Source organism: Ornithodoros turicata, chromosome 5 (genome assembly GCF_037126465.1).
Source record: "Ornithodoros turicata isolate Travis chromosome 5, ASM3712646v1, whole genome shotgun sequence".
Lineage (NCBI taxonomy): Eukaryota > Metazoa > Arthropoda > Arachnida > Ixodida > Argasidae > Ornithodoros > Ornithodoros turicata.
The window spans coordinates 47,930,972-47,944,149 of NC_088205.1; the positions used below are offsets into that span (position 1 = coordinate 47,930,972).

General features: G+C 44.3%; 1 protein-coding gene across 1 annotated transcript in view; it reads left to right on the forward strand.

The window, feature by feature from the left end:
- Positions 1 to 13,178, forward strand: part of LOC135394432 (prolyl endopeptidase-like) — an 88,436-nt gene that overhangs the window by 37,948 nt on the left and 37,310 nt on the right. Inside the window, exons 9-10 of the mRNA XM_064625171.1 lie at positions 5,990 to 6,094; positions 11,432 to 11,536. Coding sequence (XP_064481241.1) covers positions 5,990 to 6,094; positions 11,432 to 11,536 — 210 coding nt within the window. The remainder of the gene's footprint in view (positions 1 to 5,989; positions 6,095 to 11,431; positions 11,537 to 13,178) is intronic.

Below are 13,178 nucleotides of genomic sequence, written 5' to 3' on the forward strand. Positions count from 1 at the left end.
CTCCACCCCCAAAACCACTTTCCTCTGTGTGAAATGGTGCATCAAAAGTATCCTCATGTCTTACGTAGCATTGGGGGTGTGACATGCAAGGGGTGTACAGTAAACCCTCGATAGCTGAATTCTCTCGCTGTATGAACGGTGTCTCCTATGACAAGACACCTCCCCTTGTGTTTCCCCCGCGGTATGAACCGTCAATTTCTGAATAGTGAGGAGATGTTTAAGAGGAGAACCTTCCACACCCTTTTTCTACCTCGATTTATCAACGAGGTGTGTACCAGTCCATATCAGTAGAGTTCATCAAAGGAAAAGGTCCTGTGTCCCACTGTCAGAGCACAAACTAAGAAAATGTGATTCACTTATTTATAGGGCTGTGCGAGTAGCAAAATTTTCAAGTTCGAGTCGAGTTCGAGTAATACCAAATCATTGTTTCGAGCATCGAGTCGAGTTCGTTCCATTAAATGATAGGTAATGTGTAAAAGCAGGAAGATAGATATAAAATTTCAAGCTGTTTTAGTGCCACTTTTTGGCCAACTTCCCCTTAAAAATGTTTTTTTGTGCTACTGTTGACAACAAAAAATGAAATGAATGAATATTATAAGAGCTTTAAGAAAAAAAAAAAAGTGCCACCTAAGGACAACATTGCTGAATGAATATTGCAACCATAAAAGATTTACAAGTTATGGGTAGGAAAACTTGTCTTTCTACAAGGTGCGGTTTAACACTTTCCTTACCATCGCAAAAATGGCCATTTTTGTGTGGTTTAACAAATATATTTTTTGTGGCTAACAGTATCGCTTCAAAATATGTTGCTATTGCTATATAGGAAAATATAGCCAAATCAACGCCCTATCCAATGAAGTAAGTTTGATAAACAAAGCTATCCATGTATTTCCAAAATTGATTTTAGGACACCAAAAAATTGGTGCAAACAGCAGAAACCCTCATGAATATGCGCCTGTATCTTGAACAAAAATATCAATCTACAAGTTCTAAAATATACAAAATGTGGCAATCTTTGTCAGAAATAATATCTGAGAATATCAACCCTATGGATCAAGAAGTTCATGAGTTGTGGAAAATAACGTGAACACGTACTGCATGTTGTTCATGTAACTGAGTTCATTGAAGGAGTAAAACGGAAATTAACATCGTAATTTCTGCTGAAAACATAAGTTTCAAGCTCAACTTTTCTGTTGTACCACGTATTGCTATTTTACCACTCTTCCATTCCTCCCGGATAGTTTTGAGACAGGAAGAACAGCAATAGTGCAAGTTATATACATGCCCACACATGCAGGACAAAAATCTGATTGTGTAACACCTTCAAAGTCGTCATTTGCATTCTAATAAATGAAATCTAACCCAAATATGCTTGAAATGCGAGTATTGCGCATTTGCGAAATAGGTACGCCGCAAGAACGCGACGCGCAACCAAAATAGAATCTTCACACTGCCTCCTTGGCATAGGGCCAACTTCATAAATCGCTACCACAAAGAAAATATAAACGTTAACATGGAACTCATTCTGTAGTGTGTATAGTATCCAACAAATGTGACCACTTGTCGAAATCTACTTTAGGAACCGAGTAGCGCCGCTGATAAAACGTCGATCACCGGTGCTCGACTCTCTATGGGCGCAGTAAGGAAGCGTTCGTACTGGAAATTTTCGTAAAGTAGTCCTACACAAGGCTTCCTGCCCGTTTTGGTTTTGTGCTGATGCATTTTCTTCACTCTTGTAGAACCGAAACAGACTCACCCACCGAAGAAACGAAACTACGAAATGCGCTCCTCCCTTGTCGGATACGCTTCCACGCGCGCGACGCCTACATGGCCAGCAGTAGCCAGTTGAAGCCGGTTTGTCATTCATAGCCACTACTCAGTCTGTAGCCAAGTTGAGGCTAGCCGAAGCTAATAGTGAAAACAAGATAGCGGAATTGTGACAGCGATCACGGCTGCGCCAAATGCGTGTTTCCAAATGGTGGAATCGTTGTCACAGGTTATATCTCACATGTGATGGATTTTAATGTGCATCTAACGCGAGCTCGAAAGTTGACGAGTCATCATTTGTCGAGTCGAGTTCGAGTCGAGTATGAGATCGACTCGACTCGAACTCGAAATTTCGAGTATTCGCACAGCCCTACTTATTTACCATAAAGTATACATCATCCATATTTCTGGGCACAGACGAGCAGGTAGCTGTTCCTTTAGAGCATAACTTTGAAATGGACACACATTGACAGCGCACTACAGTACTTCTGGGGCAGGAAGGATGAGACAAGTGTTAGATTACAAATATCTCTTCTTACAAAGATTGACACTGAGGAAATGATGGTGTCGAACACTACTTCTGCAAAGCATTTTGAAAAATAAATGATGCACCTCTTATCGTGAGAGCGCATTAACTCCAAACCTTGAGAAAAGTTAACCATTTCGAATTGGAGGATTTATTCTACGTCACATATTCTGAACACCACTCATGGTCGCACAAAATTGGTAGGTCAAGCTAGGTCTACCAATTCGTATGAGCCACATCCATATACAGGGTGTTTCACCTAAAGTGATAAAAAATTCTAACTGGTGACATATTCGCCAGAGGATTGTGGGACTTTCGACAATTACCTTCTAGGAACTTTCACTGCCATGTAGGAAGGCTTTAGACAATTTTTAGTTGAGAGAAATTAATTTTTTTCAATTGATTTTTGAAAATTGCCAAGCAGACCTCACTTTTTTTACAGAAATATTAAGTCCTCCACGGATATCCACAGACCCAACAAAAATTATGCACAGTATCGCAACAGAAATAGTAAAAAAAAATTAGTACAAATTCTGCCTTAGCCCCACCTCTAGTTTCCCACCTTTCCCTCCTCTAGTTTCCCACCTTTTTTTTTCCCCGCTTTGACCTTGATGCTAGTGACAAGCGTCGCATCACAAAGAAAGAAGGCAAGGACACTTCCGCCTCTAGACGCACATTTCGTGCACGCTTCTTTGCGAAAATCAAGCAGGTAGGGCTAAAGGGTCATTTCTACTAATTTTTTTCGACTATTTCTGTTGCGATACTGTGCATAGTTTTTGTTGGGTCTGTGGTTATCCATGGAAGACTTCATATTTCTGTTAAAAAAAGTGAGGTTTGCTTGGCAATTTTCAAAGTTCAATTGAAAAAAAAAAATTCCCGCAATTAAAAATTGTCCAAAGCCTTCCTCAATGGTGGCAAAGGTTTCCAGGAGGTAATTGACGAAAGTCCAACAATCCTCCAGTGAGTACGTCGCCAGTTCGAATTTTTTATCACTTTAGGTGAAACACCCTGTATATAGGTAGATAGCCACATCTAAGTTACATGGCTAGAACGAGTGCTATCTCTAGTTTGGCTCTGTGGACATTATGGCAATGAAAACGTTATTTTGAGATATTGAATTGTGAGTTTCATCACCAGTTGTGATATTCTACCCCATTGCTGGTGGTGATGTGGGGAAGGAAATAATGAACCCCTTCACAACAAGGATCAAAGCCCTATGGTGTCCAAAAAGGTCCAAAGTGCTTTGAGGGCAGAGCGTTGGTGGGCTGGATTTGGCCAGGGACCAAGCAGTTTTGATAGAGAGAGGAGGTGAGAGTACAGCTGGAGAGTGCAGTTCAGTTGGTAGTGTGAGCAATCAAGAAGAATATCCTCTAGATCTTCCAGATTACTGCAGTGGCTACTGCAGTGGGGAGAGTCAACTTGTCTCAAGCGGTGACGGCACTGAGCTGTAAAAGTCACATCGAGTCGCATTCGATGAACTAATGCAACATCTTGACTAAAGGCGTTTCGTGGCATGCGGAAAGCAGAGATGGGGAAGCTAATCGAAAAAAGGAACTCGTTACCAGTTAAATTACGGTGGAAAAAATGGAACTAAGTTACTAATGAAGTTACAGGTAATGAAAATGAACTTGAAGTTCCTGAACTACTTTCAAGTTACTTGCTACCTACACTTTTCAGTTCTTGACCTTTCTGTAACGAATTCAGATATATTGATCTCACAGTGGGTGGAGCAAGACATCTTATAATAGTCTCCATATACGAAAACTATATCAATATCTGATATGACAAAAGAAGCCTACCTTTATGTGGTTTTATAGGGAAGGGTATGATTGATTGATTGATAAGGTCCTTGAACGGAACACACAGCAGGCATTGAAAGCTTAGGATTCATGGGTTGTCCTCTACGAACTTGTCATAGAACCGCGCCAAGTTTTAATCCTGCTACACAGTGCCCTCTGTCATCATATATGATGAGCGCCACCTGAGCCTCCTAATGCACAGCCAAAACAGAGTTTGTAACGTTCACCGCATAACAACAAGGGAGTCAGGTGCATCGTGCACGTACGAACCACATGCACATGGAGCTATCAGCTCACTAGGAAGTGACGTTTGTAGACAAGAATGGAACAAAAGGACCTTGGAACTTCCCCTACGTTACTTTGACAAAGCTACCTAAAGTTACTGGAGTTCAGAAGCAACAACTTAAGTTACAAGTTACTGAAAAAAGTAGCTTAGTTACAGTAACGAGTTACCCCCAACACTCGCGGAAAGCGAGCGTTGAATCAACTCCTCTCAGCATAGCTGAGGGGAGGATGTCAGATGTCTATTGGCAGGAAGCCAGAGTGTCACAAGACGTCAAGGAATGGAACGACAGTCTCCTCTCAGCAGCCCAATACTCGTCTGTGTCTCAGACGAGAGAACTGCTCCCTGTTCCCTACGGCACCACGGCACCCCCACGACACAACAATGGGCTGGAACCCACTTGAGAACCAGCCTGTGCTCTGCTTCATGCACAAGGTGGTCAGGCATTAACACATCTGTCACTAGGGTTGCGGATGAGCCTCGTATGCCAGAAATTTCATTAGCTTCCAGTGCAGAGTTTGAGCCAGTGAACACTGCCCATTCCCACAGGGTAAAATCAATTATGTGCTGCAGAGAGAAAAGGATGACTTAGAGTTCTGCAGCTGCTCATGAAGTTGGAAGCATTATGTCAAACCGCAATGTCTTAAGTATGACCGCAGTATACATTGATAAACTGGCTTAAATGAAGTGATGCAACTTTTGTTATGTCCCTTCAGTATGTAATTTTGAAAACAGGTCAGTTTTACACTTGGAATTTGTTGACTAATTTGTCCTTTATTCACCGTAAAACTTATCGAAGGGACCCTCATCACTTCTGCCAGTTCACAGGGGTCCCTGACAGATGCAGAGTCGCAAACCACTGCTATAATCGATGTTACTGAATGATGATGTCATGGCCTTGCAGAACAAAATTTTGTTGTATGGGATTGAGGGACATGAAAATAATTAGTCTTGTGTTTTAGGGATACAGTCAAACTCCTTTATAGCGAACACCTTTTTAACGAAAATACCACTACAGCAAAATTTTTTGCGGTCCCGCTGGAGCCCTATTGGTCCAATAACGGACATCCTTTTTAACGAAAATACCTCTACTGCTAATTTTTTTTTGCTGTCCCCTGAGTTTCGTTGTAAAGGAGTTTGACTGTAGACCCAATAAAACCTGTTTTTACCTCCAATTTGCATCGTCACTTCAGGTAAAATCTGAGAAACCCTGAAATTGAACTTGCCAACATGGAAATTCAGCCACCAGTATGCTCACTGGAGAACAGGTCATGTTTATCTCAACTGCAGAAATACTTTTTAAATTCCATCCCCAAATCTGCTTTTCTCCACCTGTTACTCTTTGGTATAAGCACGCACTGGAAAACAGGTGAAGTGTGTTTAAAGAATAGAGTATGCTTTTGGAAGTCATTCTTCCCCCCAAAGGGATTATAATTTCACTTGATCTCGTATAAAACCAAATTGAAATCAAAGCAGGCCAGGCCATTGCTGCAAAGGTGATGACTTTATGCAGTATTTGGCAGTATGGTAGTATGATTTTAAATAAATAAATATAAATAAATATTTCTCAATTATTTAGTGTCGTTCATGCATGTCATGCCTTTGCTTGTGTAGGATGCTTGGAAAGACTTAATACCTGAAGACCCCAAGAATGTTTTGGACTGGGCAGCCTGCGTCCACAACGACAAGCTTGTAGTCTGCTATATGCGTGACGTGAAGGTTTGTTGCATGCTCATTACATATTTTATAGTTTTTGTGAAATTTTCGTGACACTTCTTGGTGTTCTCGAACATCAATCATGTTCACAGTGAGAGTGAAAAGCTTTGGCAACCCTATGAGAGTTGCCATCATCACAAAAATCTTCACGAGGTCCAGAGGGCTTATTCAGGGTGTGACTGTTTTGCAAAGGGGTTACAGCATACCAATGCTAAGCGTAAGCTTAGATTGCATCACACATATGCTGTTGATGACTGCTGTGCAGTCTTTCAGGCACATTTTTATTTGAGCCTGTGGAATGTGCAACCATTACTTCTGCACAAAACCTGATAGTGTTGTGAAACAATCAGTGCAAGGCCTTAAACAATCTCACTTTGGTTCTGAATAAACTAGGGGTGTGCGAATCCGAATATTTGAAGTCGAATTTGATATTGAATCGAATGTGGGAAGAAATGCCGAATATCGAATATTTGTGCCAATTTTATAATGTATATGCCGCCTTTTGCACTAAATGTTTGCAGTTTGTAACCCATGCGTTAGTATAATTTTTCTGGCATTAACTGTCACAAGAGAGAGACAGAATTCTGTGGGGAGCTCCTACAGTTTAATTTTACATAATAGTGTTTCCTGCTGTTCAGGTGAAGCTACACGCACTTGGGTAATTATGTTGGTTTCAGACTTTTGCGTCAGGCAGTGCCATGCTACACAAATGAGGCTGTAATAGTTCCTGACCATCCACAGGTCACTTGTGAAACAAACTAATTGTAAACTCTTTAAAGGCAACCTCCATGATATCGAACCAAAATCCCTGCCGGCTCCGCTAATGTGCACGTGGGAGGGATGCCACCCGTCAAAATTACGCAGTAGTCGTTCGCTGTCGCCGCGTCATGAGAATTTAGGTTACCAGTCAGTCTCAAGGTCAAGGCTCAAGGCTATGGCGACCCCATGTGCCCTACCGAGCACCAATGTTGCACCATTTCTTTAGCGAGAGTAGAGGCTGCAGATCAGCCTGAAGGTCGTAGCGCTACCAGAAGAAGCAGACGAGTGCTGGGTCCCATATCCCGAGCCACACACCAGCGCCATCTGCGGTGCGGTGCCACTAGCGGTGCGCCATCTGTTAGGCAAGAGCAGAGGCAGCAGCGCTCTGCCTTCCGCGTCCTCCTATTGGCGCACATTTAGGAGGCGGAGCCTCGCTCGCTCTTGGTCAGCAAACTCAAGAACAGTCCTCCTTTGTTCCGTCTGCATGCATGTATTCCTTTTGTGAACTTTAAGGTTTTTCATTATTGTGAAACTGATTTTTATTACTAATACAGCATTTGTTGTTATCCTATGGAGAGGATTTTGGGCAATGTTCTAATGGTACTAGCTTTTCACAGATCAAAAACGCTGTTCATCTCAGAGCGATCCTTTATCAGTTCGGTTCGGGTTTACATTCGATGATAAGAGTTCAGTTCTGGTTCAGATCCGGAAGGCAACCATAATGGTTCAAACCGTTTTTTTGCAAACGGTTCAGGGGCCACGGGTGGGATTGAAGCACAATAGGCAGGTTAAAGCACACTTCCGCTTGTGTGATACAGTGTTGGTACAGTGCTGTGGTGCAGTGGACAGGAAGACGTCAACGGTCGCTCAAGATTTTTAAAGATTTTGCGCGTTATGAAAGACAAGATTAGTAGTACAGTCACCGAACAATTTTTCGCACTCGAAAAATTCGGACTTTCCAATATTTAGGACAAAAGTTGTGGCTTTATCAGGCGCCCCATTGAGCCAATGTATTTTGACGTCCGAAAATTGGGCGTGTTTTTCGCAAGTAGGGTTCGATTTTTCGTACATATTCTCCTCCTTTTTCTTGTTGTTTCTTTCCCTTTGCCTTTGCTGATGGCGCGCCGCAGCACACACGGAGGCGGAGTTTATGCACGCGCACCACTGATGAGGTTATGCACATGCGCCACAAGCACCCATCAACATGCTATTGTTGGAGACAAGAAGTGAAACCACGAAATGATGTCTGCGCCTTCAAGTGATTCTGACGGTGTCTCGATCGACTTTGTGGATACTGACGAATGCGATGAAGACGGGAGCACAAGCAGAGGCAAGAGGAGTGTTATGATGTTCATCGATAACTGCGCAGCACATGGCACAGTACAGGACCTCCAGGCGATACGTTTAGAGCAGGTCCCCCAAGGTCGCCATTTTCCCATGTATTTGTTCCTATCCTGATGCGTGCAATGCCGGAGGCCGCCCTTAGATACCCCATTGTTACCAGACGTTGGCTTGCGTGAATTGTAGCGCGCTAAAGATCCAGTTGAAGCACAATCCAAGCCAGGCCAAGTCACCGAAGGAAAAATGGACGACTGCAGCGCCTGCGGCGCCTGGTACGACAGGCACGCTATGTGATGCACGCAGCCATGCACTAGATCCTTCCGATCGCTCAACACGTTTAAAAACGGACCAAAAAGTGAAACACGACAGAGAAAGTTGTTATACGCGTTTTATTTGGACATGTAAAGACTAGATTCATTCGCAGAAACAACAAAAACATTTTGCCGCTAAACTTAGCGCGCTGCAGTGATCCGGAACGGCAACAGTGGGGTATCTAGTGGCGGCCTTCTTCATTGCACGCTTTTCCGAGGTGAGTTTGGGGGACCTGGTTTAGAGTTCTTGCCTCCGAATACAACAAGTGTCCTGCAGCCCATGGACCAACGAATCATAAAGATCTCAATTGTCTCTACCGGCCCCGTCTGCTCTCGCGTGTTGTGCTGTGCTACGAAAACGAAACTAACTACAGTCAAAGTCATTTACAACGAACACCTTTACAACGAAAAGACCGTTACAACGAAAGTTTTTCACAGTCCCGTCAGCGCCCCATAGGGCGCAGTGTATATTTCCGACCTTTAGAACGAATTCCTTTACAACGAAACTACCGAAATAGTTATTTTTCGGTCCAATGGGCGAAGCACACGACGCATACAACGAAGTTCTGGAAGCACACGTGGCGATGAGACGCACATCACGTGGTGATGAGATGCACAGCGTCGTTCGGCCGCCTGCGCATGAGTCACACCACGGTCCTCGTTTTCGGCATACGCGCGGTTTTATGAACGGATTAGCGGAAGACGCGGGCAGAGGTCGTGCCCTTCTGAGTCACTATTGGAGATGACCACATATGAATAGCAAAAAGAAGAGCCCACAGAGGGTTTTGGAATTTTGACTGCTGGGGTACTGACCGGGCAGAATGGGGCATAACACGTGCTGAAGATGAAGGTTAATCACCCTTTCGGGCATGTTAGAAAGGGGGAGAAGCTGACCGGTGTTCATAAGGCTAGTCTGCCAGAGATCACCAGTCGTTCGCAATGGCTACAAAGAAAGCGTCCACGACACGAAAGCAGTTCTCCCTGGAGGAGAAAATGGCTGTTTTGAACGCGGTTGACACCGGAAGAAAGAAATGCGACGTAGCCAGGGAGTTCGGAATCAGCGCATCCACACTGTCAACGTTCCTAAAAGACCGGGCCAAGCTTGAAAGGGAATACGGCAACAGCGGAGGTGCACCATCACGGAAGAGAATTTGCAGTTTTCACAGTCGTAGGGATCGCTCTACGGTGCTTGGCATTCCGAAACCAGAACCTCATCGCACGCTACGATGGCGACACTGCTCATCGGTTCCCCGAAGCGTAACGTAAACAAACCATTACGACATGTCCGTTCTCGTGGTTCGTGATACGCCATGCTGCAGGTAGAACGTAAAGCACGTGTTCAGAAATTCCGTTGATATATTGACGTGTTGTGAAGAAAGTTGTGAATGGAAGTATAGTACACCTAAAGCTTCATTTTGGCTACGACCCCGTGTTCGTTCACGCCACTTACGTCCACGTCCGTTTACACACATATATAATAGCATCGTGACTCGTGCTGACAGCCTAGACTATAATATTGATGCACGTTCCTTTTCAACGAAGTCACCTTTACAACAAATATTTCCCGCAGCCCTGTGGAGTTCGTTGTAAAGGACTTGGACTGTATAACGTTACGCTTGTCGCCGCACTTCGTATTCTTGACGACTCATGGGAAGCAGTGAAAGGGAGTACTATGGCGAACAGTTTTCGTCAAGCCGGATTTTGCAAGGACAGTACGCAAGTATGGGGTACGAGCACAGTTGGTATTGCCATCGACGACGGATTGGCGGACGTCCGGCCATTGGTAGAGGACCTCCGAAGCTCAGGTATGAGAATACCTGCAAGTGTAACATTTGAAACGTACGCCGAAGTGGATGAATGTGCAGAATTTTGCGAAATGACTGATGGACAAATCGTTTCACAATTACTCGACCTGCCAGCGGAAGATTCCGACGATGACGTGAGTGCTATTGCTACTCCTTCAACAGCAGCAATACTTGCGGCCGTCGATACGCTTGGAAATGTCTACCGTGACAACATGACATTAGCCGAAATACGTTGCGACGCCATTTCTCGCATACGCGCAGCAAAGCAGACACGCAATGACAGTTTTTTTTTTTTTTTTGCCTTTTTGAGTTTTCTTTAATAAAAATAATTTTGGGAGAGATTCGTGTCATTGACTGAAAATTTGGACTGCTCGATAATTCGGACCGATTTTGTGGCTTTTAGAAGTCCGAAAAATCGGTCGGCGACTGTAGTTTACGACAGCAGCATAACCATGAATTACCGGTTTGGGCTGACTGCCACAACACGTAGGTCTTGTCCTGGTGGTTAACTTACCCACCGGGTTGTTCGCAGAATCTCGGCAGGAATATAACAGTCAACCGGGCCTGCTACCTTGACCTAATTCATTGAATATCAGGTTATATTTCGCTTCAATAATTCGGGTGTAATTGGGTTGAACTGAACCTGATTCAATCCAATTCTGGTTCAATTTGATTGAATGAGGTGTAAATCACCAGTTTACTCTGCACAATATACATGACACACCAGTAGACAGAGTATATTTAGTCCATGCACCTAAGAGGCAGGAGGGTCTCTGTAATGACAGTTCGTATGAGCATATTTATGCATTTACAACACAGTTTCCAAAGTTCTGTGTTAATTGTGATGACTTCAGACCTCCCTGGTTCAGCAGTTTTCAGAGAAATATCAAGTTAAACTCTGTTCTTGCCGATTTGAATTGGGGGGGTAAATATCTGGCATAAACAGGTATAACCCTAAAAAGTCAGGCCCTATATATGTTCAGTGCTTAAGAACACTGTCACCTGCACACTGGAATCCCTTGTGGACGTGCAGTGTTTTATGATTACATCTCTTCGTAATAATATGTTTGTGTTTCCCTTCTGCTCACCAGGTAAAGACACAGTCATTGCTTTTCTGCTTTCAGAATGTTCTCCAACTCCATGCTTTGAAGACTGGGCAGAAAATTGCTTCTTTTCCACTTGATGTGGGAACTGTCACATCATATTCTGGAAAGAAGAAAGACACAGAGGTATGATTGCATTTGTGGTCAGGTATGATTTAGCTGATTATTTGTAGAGAGCTTATCTTACGTCGGATCAGGAAGGGAGTCCACCATGGACATCATAGATTTTTATTAGGCCTGTGCGAATACAGTCGAGCCCGTTTATTACGATCTTCGATAGAACGATAACTCCGATATTGCGATCGAATTGCTGGTTCCCGTCAGCTCTCCCATTGAACTACATGTAAACAAAACATCGGTTATAACGATCGCCACGAAAACGCTTGCTCGCATATAGCGGTCGGAATTCTTCCGGCGGCCGGTTAAAACGCGTGAAAACTAGAAGGCAAGATTGCACCATTTCACTGAAAACAAGTTACATTGGCATTTTCAAGAGCCTTCGCCTCCGTGCGCGCTAAAGTGAGAACGCAGTGCGTTTATTCGCGCATGACTGCCGGGGATTAGATGCGTTCGTTGCAAGGCACGCGACTTCGAAAGGGCGGAGGAGCTCGCATGAAGTAAAGAACGCTCATACGTTGTTCCCTCTCCACATCATTCTCTCGCTTTCAAGCTTTTTTTCTTGTTTTGCTGTGTGCTTGCTACGATGGCGTCCGTGGTTCCAAGTTGCTTTTTGACGAGGAAAGACGCATGGCTTGACTCGAAGTTGCATGCGCTCTACGGACTTCGTACTGGTGCAAAACCGCGTTGTGAAGTACCGCGGCTTCGAAAATGTGTATTGGCAGACAGTTGCGTGTGGCCACCAAAATACACGTCGACGGATTACCCGTGGCAAAGGCGCATTCTGATGGACCACGCACTCCCGATCGTGAGAACGATGCTGACTACGACATTGGATGACGAGCAATGGACGAGGTCTTCGATCTCAAAAGGGGCGGCGCCCCACACAATATCGGCGGTTAAGTTATCAAAGCTTTCGACACACAGCTGCGTCATGTTAGAGCTAGATAAAATGCTTCTGCGCTCACAACAAACGCGCATGTTCAGCGGCATTCTACTTGTGGTGATCTACTTCGTTTACGCGAACCCGAGCGGCAATTTCTCGAAAGCTCGTTTTTTACGATACTCGGATATAATAATCAGATTTGCGTTCCCGTCAATATCGTTATAAACGGGCTCGACTGTATTCGAAATTTTCGAATATCGAATCGAATAACTGTATATTCGATTCGATTCAAAATCGAATAGCAATACAGTTGAACCTCTCAATAACGAACGTCCATTTAACGAAATCCTCCGTTTAACGAAAAATTTCCGTTGCACGAGCGCGTCCCCATAGACGCCAATGTATTTTTGAGCTCGATTTAACGAAATACGTTCGTTTGGTCCCTTCTATTTAACGAAGTCCCCGGGCTCTCCTGCGCGTGTCTTTACCCCTTAATCACAACGAAAAGGAGGAGAAACTTTCCTTCTCCGTTGGTTTTACGCGAGTTTTCGTTGGTTACTTCGGTTGTCACGTGCTGGGGGCGCGAACGTGCCGACGTGTGCTTCGCCTGTGCCAGTAATCGGTGCGCCGATGCTGTGCGCCGCGACGGTGCGTCGCGCCGGCTCGAGGCTTTCTTCGCACCCGTTTTCGGACAAGAAAACACGCATTGCTGACATTTTTTGCTCACGCCTCGCGAAGTCTTATCTGCTTGTGTTGATGACGACG